Source organism: Cyclopterus lumpus, chromosome 14 (genome assembly GCF_009769545.1).
Source record: "Cyclopterus lumpus isolate fCycLum1 chromosome 14, fCycLum1.pri, whole genome shotgun sequence".
NCBI lineage: Eukaryota > Metazoa > Chordata > Actinopteri > Perciformes > Cyclopteridae > Cyclopterus > Cyclopterus lumpus.
The window spans coordinates 2,529,533-2,544,390 of record NC_046979.1 but is presented as its reverse complement, the minus strand read 5'-3'; the positions used below and the strand labels follow the sequence as shown (position 1 = coordinate 2,544,390).

Genomic DNA, 14,858 nt, shown 5'->3' with positions numbered 1-14,858 from the left:
TATGATACTATGAACACTACTACTATGAACACTACTGTGATACTATGAACACTACTACTATGATACTATGAACACTACTGCTATGATGCTATGAACACTACTGCTATGATACTATGAACACTACTACTATGATACTATGAACACTACTCCTATGATACTATGAACACTACTGCTATGATACTATGAACACTACTGCTATGATGCTATGAACACTACTGCTATGATGCTATGAACACTACTGCTATGATGCTATGATGCTATGAACACTACTGCTATGATGCTATGAACACTACTATTATGATACTATGAACACTACTGCTATGATGCTATGAACACTACTGCTATGATAGTATGAACACTACTACTATGATACTATGAACACTACTGCTATGATACTATGAACACTACTGCTATGATACTATGAACACTACTACTATGATACTATGAACACTACTGCTATGATACTATGAACACTACTACTATGATACTATGAACACTACTACTATGAACACTACTACTATGAACATTACTACTATGATACTATGAACACTACTACTATGATGCTATGAACACTACTGCTATGATACTATGAACACTACTACTATGATGCTATAAACACTACTACTATGAACACTAATATTATGATACTATGAACACTACTGCTATGATACTATGAACACTACTACTATGATGCTATGAACACTACTGCTATGATACTATGAACACTACTACTATGATACTATGAACACTACTACTATGAACACTACTATTATGATACTATGAACACTACTACTATGATACTATGAACACTACTGCTATGATACTATGAACACTACTACTATGATACTATGAACACTACTACTATGAACACTACTATTATGATACTATGAACACTACTACTATGATACTATGAACACTACTGCTATGATACTATGAACACTACTGCTATGATACTATGAACACTACTACTACGATACTATGAACACTACTGCTATGATAATATGAACACTACTACTATGATGCTATGAACACTACTACTATGATACTATGAACACTACTACTATGATACTATGAACACTACTGCTATGATACTATGAACACTACTGCTATGATACTATGAACACTACTGCTATGATACTATGAACACTACTGCTATGATACTATGAACACTACTGCTATGATACTATGAACACTACTGCTATGATACTATGAACACTACTACTATGATACTATGAACACTACTGCTATGATACTATGGACACTACTGTTATGATACTATGAACACTACTGCTATGATACTATGAACACTACTGTTATGATACTATGAACACTACTGCTATGATACTATGAACACTACTACTATGATACTATGAACACTACTGCTATGATACTATGAACACTACTGCTATGATACTATGAACACTACTGCTATGATACTATGAACACTACTAATATGATACTATGAACACTACTGCTATGATACTATGAACACTACTAATATGATACTATGAACACTACTGCTATGATACTATGAACACTACTAATATGATACTATGAACACTACTGCTATGATACTATGAACACTACTACTACGATACTATGAACACTACTGCTATGATAATATGAACACTACTACTATGATACTATGAACACTACTGCTATGATACTATGAACACTACTACTATGATACTATGAACACTACTGCTATGATACTATGAACAATACTAATATTATACTATGAACACTACTACGATACTATGAACACTACTGCTATGATAATATGAACACTACTACTATGATACTATTAACACTACTACTATGATACTATGAACACTACTGCTATGATACTATGAACACTACTATTATGATACTATGAACACTACTGCTATGATACTATGAACACTACTACTATGATACTATGAACACTACTGCTATGATACTATGAACACTACTACTATGATACTATGAACACTACTGCTATGATAATATGAACACTACTACTATGATACTATGAACACTACTATTATGATAATATGAACACTACTACTATGATACTATGAACACTACTACTATGATACTATGAACACTACTACTATGATACTATGAACACTACTGCTATGATACTATGAACACTACTGCTATGATACTATGAACACTACTACTATGAACACTACTGCTATGATACTATGAACACTACTACTATGATACTATGAACACTACTGTTATGATACTATGAACACTACTACTATGATACTATGAACACTACTCCTATGATACTATGAACATTACTGCTATGATACTATGAACACTACTACTACGATACTATGAACACTACTGCTATGATAATATGAACACTACTGCTATGATACTATGAACACTACTAATATGATACTATGAACACTACTAATATGATACTATGAACACTACTGCTATGATACTATGAACACTACTACTATGATACTATGAACATTACTGCTATGATACTATGAACACTACTACTGCTATGATACTATGAACACTACTACTATGATACTATGAACATTACTGCTATGATACTATGAACACTACTACTACTACGATACTATGAACACTACTACTACGATACTATGAACACTACTAATATGATACTATGAACACTACTGCTATGATACTATGAACACTACTACTATGATACTATGAACACTACTACTATGATACTATGAACACTACTACTATGATACTATGAACACTACTGCTATGATACTATGAACACTACTGCTATGATACTATGAACACTACTACTATGATACTATGAACACTACTGCTATGATACTATGAACACTACTACTATGATACTATGAACACTACTGCTATGATACTATGAACACTACTACTATGATACTATGAACACTACTGCTATGATGCTATGAACACTACTGCTAATACTCCCACTCATAGTACTGCTGTTACTTTCTTACTTCAGTTACTAGTATTTTATAACATAACTTCTTTTGTCACAAGCATTACGACAAAACTAAAATCTGCTCCAAAAGAAGTTCTTATTGCCAAAACTAAGAATAGTTACAGTGACATAATAAAAACATATTATTAAACGATTAAATATTCAAATCCACAAATATTGAAGGGTTTAGCACCATTTTATTTGACTCCTGGCAGTAGTTACTTCCTCTAGAGGTGCTTCTGGTCCCAGTAAGAGGTTTTACTGCCACTACTAGTCCTCTACTGTGCTGCTACTGTACACATGCAGCTGCTGCTCACGACTTTTCTGCGACCGCCGCTCCAACCGCCAGTACGAATAATGCAGTCATTATGCTTTCGTACGGCATCGGTGAGCCGTGAAGCAAAAATAACCGGACGGGGTCCTTGAACCTGGACTCAACCCTCACATTCTTCTGTGAGCTCCTGCGAGGTCTGTCAGGCTGTTTGTTTGAGGCTGTTTGTTTGAGGCTGTTTGCCTGTCGGTCTTATTTTTGGGACTCTAATCTCTGACCATCTGCAGAGCGCCGATAGATTAGCAGCCGGCTTCGACCTGCGCTGAACAGAAAGAACAGAAACCTACGGAGGGGGGCAGTTGAAATGCGACATATCATACCAGGAAAGAGAGCCACTCACTCTGGCAGTGTGTAACACACACACACACACACACACAAACGAGGCCGCTGTTCGTCAATTTGGGTTTAAAACCCAAACCACAAGCTTGTCCTAAAAGTAATTTAGTCGTTTTGTTGCCGAAAGCTAACCCAGCCATAACTAAGTATTTCACAATCTTTTCATAAACCTAACGAAGAAGTTGTGTTGCTTAAACCTAACTGAGCAGTTTCCTGTGAAGATGGAAGTCTATTTTGAAAAGACCGCATGTAACGAGCAGACATGTGTTTTAGTCCTATTGGAGTTGCTGAGAACAATAAGGTGCAGAGGACCCATAAGGTGCAAAGGACCCATAAGGTGCAAAGGACCCATAAGAGGCAAAGGACCCATAAGGTGCAAAGGACCCATAAGGTGCAAAGGACCCATAAGGTGCAGAGGACCCATAAGGTGCAAAGGACCCATAAGAGGCAAAGGACCCATAAGGTGCAAAGGACCCATAAGAGGCAAAGGACCCATAAGGTGCAGAGGACCCATAAGGTGCAAAGGACCCATAAGAGGCAAAGGACCCATAAGGTGCAGAGGACCCATAAGGTGCAAAGGACCCATAAGGTGCAAAGGACCCATAAGAGGCAAAGGACCCATAAGAGGCAAAGGACCCATAAGGGGCAAAGGACCCATAAGGTGCAGAGGACCCATAAGGTGCAAAGGACCCATAAGGTGCAAAGGACCCATAAGGTGCAAAGGACCCATAAGGTGCAAAGGACCCATAAGAGGCAAAGGACCCATAAGAGGCAAAGGACCCATAAGGGGCAAAGGACCCATAAGAGGCAAAGGACCCATAAGAGGCAAAGGACCCATAAGAGGCAAAGGACCCATAAGGTGCAGAGGACCCATAAGGTGCAAAGGACCCATAAGGTGCAAAGGACCCATAAGGTGCAAAGGACCCATAAGAGGCAAAGGACCCATAAGAGGCAAAGGACCCATAAGGGGCAAAGGACCCATAAGGTGCAAAGGACCCATAAGGTGCAAAGGACCCATAAGAGGCAAAGGACCCATAAGAGGCAAAGGACCCATAAGGTGCAAAGGACCCATAAGAGGCAAAGGACCCATAAGAGGCAAAGGACCCATAAGGTGCAAAGGACCCATAAGAGGCAAAGGACCCATAAGGGGCAAAGGACCCATAAGGTGCAAAGGACCCATAAGGTGCAAAGGACCCATAAGGTGCAAAGGACCCATAAGAGGCAAAGGACCCATAAGGTGCAAAGGACCCATAAGGGGCAAAGGACCCATAAGGTGCAGAGGACCCATAAGGGGCAAAGGACCCATAAGGGGCAAAGGACCCATAAGGTGCAGAGGGGGGCAAAGGACCGATAAGAGGCAAAGGACCCATAAGGTGCAGAGGACCCATAAGGTGCAAAGGACCCATAAGGTGCAGAGGACCCATAAGGTGCAAAGGACCCATAAGGTGCAAAGGACCCATAAGGTGCAAAGGACCCATAAGGTGCAGAGGACCCATAAGGTGCAAAGGACCCATAAGGTGCAGAGGGGGGCAAAGGACCCATAAGAGGCAAAGGACCCATAAGGGGCAAAGGACCCATAAGGTGCAGAGGGGGGCAAAGGACCCATAAGAGGCAGAGGACCCATAAGGTGCAGAGGGGGGCAAAGGACCCATAAGGGGCAAAGGACCCATGAGGTGCAGAGGGGGGCAAAGGACCCATAAGGGGCAAAGGACCCATAAGGTGCAGAGGACCCATCAAAAGTACACATTCACTCTTTTTGCTCTTACCTTTCACAATAAAAGCCCTCAACATTTACACTGCATCACTGCTCACGCAGGAACTTTAAAATTCCCTCAGGCAACTCACAAAGGAAAGGAAAGGAAAGGAAAGGAAAGGGGGAGTGAGAGTGAAATACAGGAATAAGGAGAGGAGTGTTGGATGTTTCCTCCTCTGGCATCATGGCTACCTGCTCTCCAGCGTGCGTCATGGCACATGTCGACTCACAGAGAGAGGAGGCTAATTTTAGCATGAGCCACATCACAGCACTGGGACGGGCTCTAATGATTGGCTGCTGGGAAGGACCACAGGACTCAGGGAGGTGTGTGTGTGTGTGTGTGTGTGTGTGTGTGTGTGTGTGTGTGTGAGTGAGTGAGAGAGAGTGTGTGTGTGTGTATTAGAGAGAGTGTTGAGTGGGTAATTAAGAGTGAGAGAAGAGGGGTTGATGAGTGACAGGATGAGGGAGAAAGAGGCGAGAGAGAGAGAGAGAGAGAGAGAGAGAGGGAGGGTGAGAGGGAGGAAGTGACTCAGTAATTTCAGCAAGAAACAGACACTTTCACCAACACACCATTTTAATCGATCGCGGCTTCAATCGTCCGTTAGCTGATTAATGACAATTAGAATTTAGCGGACGTCCAACATGCCTGTCGCGTTTAAAGCACGTGAAAAATAACCAGATTGTTATTTATTCCTCAAACAGACTCATGGCGCCGTAGGTTGTTTGTTGTTTGTCGTGCGTGCGCTGTCCAGGGTGCTGAAACGCAGCGGAGGAGATCGATAGACAGGTATAAAGACAGATAAGGACTGAAGGTACGTTTACGGTGAGATAAGTTATCGAGAAGGCAAATATGGACCGAGATGACGCTTTCCACCCAACCTATGAGATCAGGGATATAAAAAGTGAACGAATTAATAAAAATGAAGAAATCTGAAATATAAATGTTTCTCTTTTTTTCCAATCAAACAGCTGCGGCGGCCGAGAAAAGCGAATCCAAAGTATTTTGAGTTTTTCAACGGGTTTTTTTCCTCCGTCTGACGTAGTTCGGAGGGCGGATGTCCTTTTGTGCGACGACCTCTCCATCGACAGCTTCACTTTGAATTGATTTGAAAAGAGAGAGAGAAAGAGGGTTTCCTCTCTTTCCTTTTCCGCCGCCTCGGATCCCAAATGTCACATCCGCCGCCATCAGCCCGGCTTCGCTCTGGAAAAGCACTCAACCCGCGCTTCATAACCCTCATTAGCGCGAGACGAGACAGTGAACGAGTCCTTTTGAGATTCCTCTGAACGCCGGCTCCCCATCTCGAACCTCTGGCCCGAATGATGCGTGGAGGCCCCCCCCCCCCCCGCCAAGGGCAGGCTGATTGCCAAGGCTTCGCTCAAAAGGTCATGCAATTAAGCTTTTGTCCCCGCTTCAATGAGGATGTGACTGGCTGCGCTTCGCCGTTTTGAGCAGATGTGATTTCTTGGCTGAAAGAACTCTGCCCTCCGTTCATGTTCACAATCACGTAATCAAAGAAATTAGTCCGAGACCCGAAGAATCCTTAAGAAGAAGGAAGAGAGAGAACAAAGAGAGAGAGAGAGAGAGAGAGAGAGAGAGAGGGATGTGCAGATCTTTCGCCATATTTAAATATCAATATTCAGGGGCTGCAGGAGCTTAGAGGTTAAGTCAACTGGATTTGGAGCCAGAGGCGTCTTGGACTGGAGTCTGTGGCAGAGCGCTGCTCCCCGGATGTCCTTGGGCAAGGCATTTAACCTCCAGACCGCCTCAGTGGAGCTGCTAAACGGCCGTCACCGGGCAGCCCGCTGAGGCTGAATGGTGTAACAACACGAGCATCAGAGGATATGAGTATCGTTTCATTAAGTATGAGGAGTTATGGAAGGCATGACAGAAACCACACACACACACACACACACACACACACACACACACACACACACACACACACACACACACACACACACACACACACACACACACACACACACACACACACACACACACACACACACACACACACACACACACACACACACACTCTAATTCTAAATAAGAATTCAAGCTTTTAACACAACAACTGGCTTGAACGAGGCATGTCTATATATACCCCCCCCCCCCACCCCCCCAAAAGAAAACCCTCTCAAGTGGATCAGCTCAGTGGAGGCTGTGCTTGTACTCTGCAGCTTCCAGGTGTGAATGTGTGTTTAAAAAATCATGAATATGAAGTGAGATGTTTCAGAGAGGGGAAGAGTGAGAGAGAGAGAGAGAAAGGGAGGGAGAGAGAGAGAGAGACAGCAAACATGCTCAGAAAACCTTCCCCTCAATAGATTTTTAAAAAAAGGTAAAAAACTGGGTCACTGACAAGAAAAAGTGGAGACCACACACACACACACACACACACACACACACACACACACACACACACACACACACATACACACACATACACACACATACACACACACACAGCCTGATGTGGTTCTTGGTGCTCGGCAGACGATCTGGTGAAATGGCAAGCGGAGGCTGGGGGGGCATGTGACCTAGTTATGGGAAGATAAAAACAACCAAAAACAACTCCATGATTAATGTTTCTTTGTTTTCAACGAGGGAATAATGCGGACGGTTGAAATCGAGACTCGGCCAAAATAAACCCTCTTCTCAGCTGGCCTCGTGTTAACGCCCCTCAGTCGTCAAAAGATGGCTTTCTCATTTGCTTCTACTACAGTTAATGATTCAGTACATTCGCAAAAATACAGGACACTTTGGAAGAAATGGTGCAGTGTGAACGCGATACCCGGACAGAGACAGAGGGCATGCTGATCTATCGATGCTTTTGTCCGCGTCGCTGTTGAATATCGGTGCACCACGGAGGGTCTAGGAGGAAGTCTGTTTGTCTCTGATTCTGTATTGTTTGCACCGTTAGCTCTGTTAGCACCCTTAGCTCCGTTAGCACCGTTGCCAGTTTGCACCGTTATATCCGTTAGCACCCTTAGCTCCATTAGCACCGTTGGCATTGTTTGCACCGTTAGCTCCGTTAGCACCCTTAGCTCCGTTAGCACCGTTGCCATTGTTTGCACCGTTATATCCGTTAGCACCCTTAGATCTGTTAGCACCGTTGCCATCGTTTGCACAGTTAGCTCCGTTAGCACCCTTAGATCTGTTAGCACAGTTGCCATTGTCTGCACTGTTCGTGCCATTAGCGTCGTTAGCTGCTAGCCTCGGTGCTCGGCCTCCGCTGTGTTGAGGCAGCTCCTCGACCGCATAGATAATGGAGTTGTTGTTTTGTTCCTGAAGAGTCAACCATTGAATTTATTCCAAACAAAATGAAGTAAAGATCACATGCATTCACTGTATGATGCAGAAACACGACTGAAGAGTGTGTCATTGATTTCACTTACAAATTGTACGTCGGTGTCATTTGCAGGTTTGGATTAGGGATCTTCAACCAATATGTGGAATGCAACAACATGCTGATGTTGGTTTTAGTCACTCGACTCACTGAAGACATTCTGTTCCACCAGTGAAGAAGTTTAAAAAGCAGAAGGCAAATCTTTTCCTCGCCTCTCGGCGTCGTGCGAGAACCTTCACGATGAGAGAATTTTATTAGTATTCAATGTGAAACTAACTCAATCCCCCCTCCCAAAAGAAACCCTGAGAGCTCGAATCAAAAGCGCCGTGCTGCAGATGTCTCGATGCTCCTCCGTGAACGCTGTCCTTGAAAAGAGTGTTTGTGCCGAGCAGATTCACACAAATCCTTTGGAGGAAACACCACAGCATCAATTAGGAGGACGGGAAACACGTCAGAACCAACACAGCACAACGCAGGAGAGAAAAGGCAGTTTGATGCTCACACTTATTGATCCCCGTGTGTCGCTCTGTTGCAATAAAGTGTCAATAATGTGTCAATTATGTGTCAATAATGTATCAATAATGTCCTTCCTTCTTGGGCATGTTTCGTTACATTGTTTCTATTTCTCCCATGACACAGTCCACCAGAACCAGGTTCAGTATGTGATTTCCCTTTCTTTCTTTCTTTCTTTCTTTCCTTCCTCCCTTCCTTTTCAACATCCATACTTCCTGAAGTGTGTTTTTATTATTATTTTTGTGAGCAACAGGACTAATAAAGACAGTTCAATGGAGGCTGGAGGCTGAGTTGGCTCTGTGTGTGTGTGTGTGTGTGTGTGTGTGTGTGTGTGTGTGTGCGTGCGCGTTTATTCGCACATGCACCGTTCACTGGGCTTGTGCACGTGGAGCGAGAGGCATTCTGTGCATTCCTGTCACTGTTGGCTGCCATGGAGTTTCACAGCTGTTTCTACCAGACCCTAATGAGCAGCAACAGCTGCTAGCATGTTCGAATACACGCACACACATACACACATACACACACACACACACACACACACACACACACACACACACACACACACACACACACACACACGTAAGCATACACATGCTTGTATCGGCACACATGATGACATAACTATTAATATACATGTACCAATCCTCCGGAGGAGTGAGCACTTGTGTGTCTTGGGAGGAGTTTATACAATGAGGCAGCGATTCACCTGTGACACCGGTAACACCTGTGACACCCGTAGCACATGTAACACATGTGACACCTATGACACCTGTAACACCTGTGACACCCGTAACACCTGTAATACATGACACCATTGACACCTGTAACACATGTAACACCTGTAACACATGACACATGTGACACCAACACCTGTATCACATGTGACACATGTGACACCTGTAACACATGTAACACCTGTGACAACCGTAACACCTGTAATACATGACACCCGTAACACCTGTAACACCAACACCTGTAACACCAACACCTGTAACACCAACACCTGTGACACCCGTAACACCTGTGACACCAACACCTGTAACACCTGTGACACCCGTAACACCAACACCTGTGACACCTGTGACACCAACACCTGTAACACATGTAACACCAACACCTGTGACACCTGTAACACCAACACCTGTGACACCTGTAACACCTGTGACACCAACACCTGTAACACCTGTGACACCTGTAACACCTGTAACACCAACACCTGTAACACCTGTGACACCAACACCTGTAACACCAACACCTGTGACACCTGTGACACCTGTAACACCTGTGACACCTGTAACACCTGTAACACCAACACCTGTAACACCTGTGACACCAACACCTGTAACACCAACACCTGTGACACCTGTGACACCTGTGACACCTGTAACACCAACACCTGTGACACCTGTGACACCTGTGACACCAACACCTGTGACACCTGTAACACCTGTAACACCTGTGACACCTGTAACACATGTGACACCTGTAACACCTGTGACACCTGTGACACCTGTAACACCAACACCTGTGACACCTGTAACACCTGTAACACCAACACCTGTGACACCTGTAACACCTGTGACACCTGTGACACCTGTAACACCTGTGACACCTGTGACACCTGTGACAACTGTAACACCTGTAACACCAACACATGTGACACCTGTAACACCTGTGACATCTGTAACACCTGTGACACCTGTGACACCTGTAACACCTGTGACACCTGTGACACCTGTGACAACTGTAACACCTGTAACACCAACACCTGTGACACCTGTGACACCTGTAACACCTGTAACACCAACACCTGTAACACCTGTGACACCAACACCTGTAACACCAACACCTGTGACACCTGTGACACTTGTAACACCAACACCTGTGACACCTGTAACACCTGTGACACCTGTAACACCTGTGACACCTGTGACACCTGTAACACCAACACCTGTGACACCTGTAACACCAACACCTGTGACACCTGTAACACCAACACCTGTGACACCTGTAACACCTGTGACACCTGTGACACCTGTAACACCTGTGACACCTGTGACACCTGTGACACCTGTGACACCTGTGACAACTGTAACACCTGTGACAACTGTGACACCTGTGACAACTGTAACACCTGTAACACCAACACCTGTGACACCTGTAACACCTGTGACATCTGTGACACCTGTAACACCTGTGACACCTGTGACACCTGTAACACCTGTGACAACTGTAACACCTGTAACACCAACACCTGTGACACCTGTAACACATGTGACACCTGTGACACCTGTAACACCTGTAACACCTGTAACACCTGTAACACCTGTGACACCTGTAACACCTGTAACACCTGTGACACCTGTAACACCTGTAACACCTGTGACACCTGTAACACCTGTAACACCTGTAACACATGTGACACCTGTAACACCTGTGACACCTGTGACACATGTGACACCTGTGACACCTGTGACACCTGTAACACCTGTAACACCTGTAACACCTGTGACACCTGTAACACCTGTAACACCTGTAACACCTGTGACACCTGTAACACCTGTAACACCTGTAACACCTGTGACACCTGTAACACCTGTAACACCTGTGACACCTGTGACACCTGTAACACCTGTAACACCTGTGACACCTGTAACACCTGGAAACGCACAGTGACATTTGGAGCATTGGAACAATGAGACGTGTGAGACGTTTTGAAAAATAATTTAAAAAGTAAACCACCCGACAACGGTCCACAGAGCTCGCCGATGCCTGGAGTTCATTTCCCGACGTCCTTCATTGCGGTCATGACCTTGACAAAAAATAAGGAGGAAGAAGATTCGTGCTGCTCAGCTGTGTTTCGACATCCAAGAGGAAAAAATACAAACTTTTTGCATCAACAGAACAGCGATTGTTGACAGTCCCGCTGGTCTGAGACCGAGCTGCATGAGCACTGGGCTACATGTGCAGGTACTAAATAACCCAGGACCATGTATTAATAAAACAATACCTGCCCACTTCCACTGCAGCCACAACCCATGAAGACGGGATAACAAGGCTCTGCACACGGAGATGCTACATGTATATATATATGACCTCTGACCCTTATATGACCTTTATAAAAAAGCATCATCCTCCGGGCCTCAAACACTACGCACTCCTCAACAACAACACATCCTCAACCAGGGTGCTGTTACACAGTCATTAAGGCAAACAAAGCAAGTAACACAATATGTGTAATGTTCCCCATGTTGCATCATCCACACCGATATGTTCATCAATATTTAATTTAAAGCTCCGTCCAGATACTCGAGATCAGATTGGGAGACATATTATCATATATTAATATAATATTATTATACATATCAAGTGTGGCAGTGCAGACGAAAGTGTGCCCATTTAGTAGTCATTTAATCAAACGCGCTAATCTGCCCAGCAACAAGTGATGACTTAAAAAAATTAAAAAAAAGAAAATCTATCAACACACATCATAAACAAAAATGTAAAACTACTGGCTTGTTACCGGATGACTGGTTTTCAGACTCAAAACACAAAACAACCAGACAGAAAAAAAAAAAAACAACGAAAAAATATTTGAATACAGAAATTACCCCGCAACGGGTGTGCGGTGTGTGTGTGTGTGTGTGTGCGCGGTGTGTGTGTGTGTGTGTGTGTGTGTGTGTGCGGTGTGTGTGTGCGGTGTGTGTGTGTGTGTGTGTGTGTGCGGTGTGTGTGTGTGTGTGTGTGTGTGTGTGTAGTCAGAAACATTACAGATGTTTTTCCCCTTATCTCTCAGGCTCGATTAGCGCCTCTAACCATTAACCACGGGACCGAATATGTTCCCTGCGTGCGCGGATATAAAAAAAAAAAAAAAAACTTTCTTTAAAAAGGGAAGGCGTTCACAGAATCATCCTCAGTGCTCAATTAAACTAATTAACTCAATTAAACTTAATCTCTGGTTTTGGATTAAGAAAAGTTAATTGAATTTTATATTATAATTCTATTACATTTTTTGTATATATTGTGCATTTTTTATTGCTTACTTATAAATGGTATATATATATATATATATATATATATATATATATATATAAATATATATAAATACATAAATACATATATATATATATATATATATATATATATATATATATAAACTAGACTGCAAGATCTTCTCTGACTAAACCAAGTCGACCCTCTCAGTGTAATTATATTGTGAGTTTCATGTATATATTGTAATCTCAAGTTCTGTTCTTCCGATTCATCCAGAAACGCAAAATCAACACGTCAACACGTCAACACGTCAACACGTCAACACATCAACACATCAACACACACCAAAACAATAACAACGACAACCCGGTCGCACACCGTTTCCTTCCTCAGATGAAACATTCACGACTTTTAAACTTTGCAGAAAGAAGTGGGCTTCTTTCTTTTCTTTGTTCAGACGTCAAAGAACGAAGAAAAGAATGACGGTGAAACGTCGAGTTTCTTCTTCTTCTTGTTTTTACAAAGAGAGCAGCGTGGGGGGGGGGGGGGGGGGGGGGGCTGCTGACAGGACCTCCTACTGCCTGTGGTGAACTGGAAGGAGCTGAGGGGGAGGAAGCTTCAATTTCGGGGGCAATGCGCGCCTCATGGGAGAAATGATGCTATTCATTCATTTTGTTCAATAACTTCTTAACAATTTGACACATTTTGACGTCAGAGGTGTTTAAATATGCACGAAACAATGCTCTTTAAGAGCCCACGTTAAATATATCTCCGAATGGCTCGACAGTTCAACAACTCTTCAAACGAGCGAGAGCAGAGTTCTTCCTTAAAAACAGATTTGAGCCTCACTTCCACTTGTCATATGGTTTCTATTCATAATTTAGTTTCATAATGACTTGTTTTGGTGAGAGCCTTTGAATAAACAAGACGGACTACGAGCTGTTTACACAAAGCTCTTTAAAACTACTAATCGTTTACTTTCAACCCATTAAAATGTTTGATTTCCTTATCATTTGAATTGTGTATTTTTATGACGAATTAAACTAACTCTGCCGTGAGGAACCGAGTCATCCGGGTCGGGCCGGTGGGGATCGATTGGTGCCGGCAGCAAGAAGCAGCGTGACCGGGGATCTCCAAAAGTCGCGTTCGCTCCTTTTCTCTTCTTCTTTCTTTTTTTACGCCCACTTGAGGGGAACCGTGAGCGTGTGTGTGTGTGCGCGTGTGTGTGCACGGCATGTGTGTGTAGGTGTGTGTGTGTGTGTGTGTGTGTGTGTGCACGCCCAAACGCTGACTCACCTCTGATGGTTTCTTGTGCTGGTGGTGGACCCAAGTGCTGCTGGTGCCCGTGTTCTTGGACGACCGGGACCACGACGTCACCTGACCTGCAGAAATAAAATAAAATAAATATATATATATAAATATAAATATAAATATAAATATGACACCATGCTCAGTGGAAGCAAGAGAGACTAAAAGAGTCCTTTTAGAGAACCAGAGGCATTCAGATTCACTACAAAGGAACTTTATTGTCCCGCTGGAGAGATTTGTTCACAATACAAACACAAATAAATAAACAGGCTGAGAGTTCAAGGCCTCCTGAGTCAAACACGAAGACTGGTGAGGATCTATTAAGAGGTTTAATAA

General features: G+C 43.3%; 1 protein-coding gene across 1 annotated transcript in view; it reads right to left on the bottom strand.

Annotated features, from left to right (window-relative positions):
• jade2 (jade family PHD finger 2) overlaps positions 1 to 14,858 on the bottom strand; it is a 112,161-nt gene that overhangs the window by 78,322 nt on the left and 18,981 nt on the right. Inside the window, exon 3 of the mRNA XM_034550433.1 lies at positions 14,511 to 14,596. Within this exon, the coding sequence (XP_034406324.1) occupies positions 14,511 to 14,596 (86 nt within the window). The remainder of the gene's footprint in view (positions 1 to 14,510; positions 14,597 to 14,858) is intronic.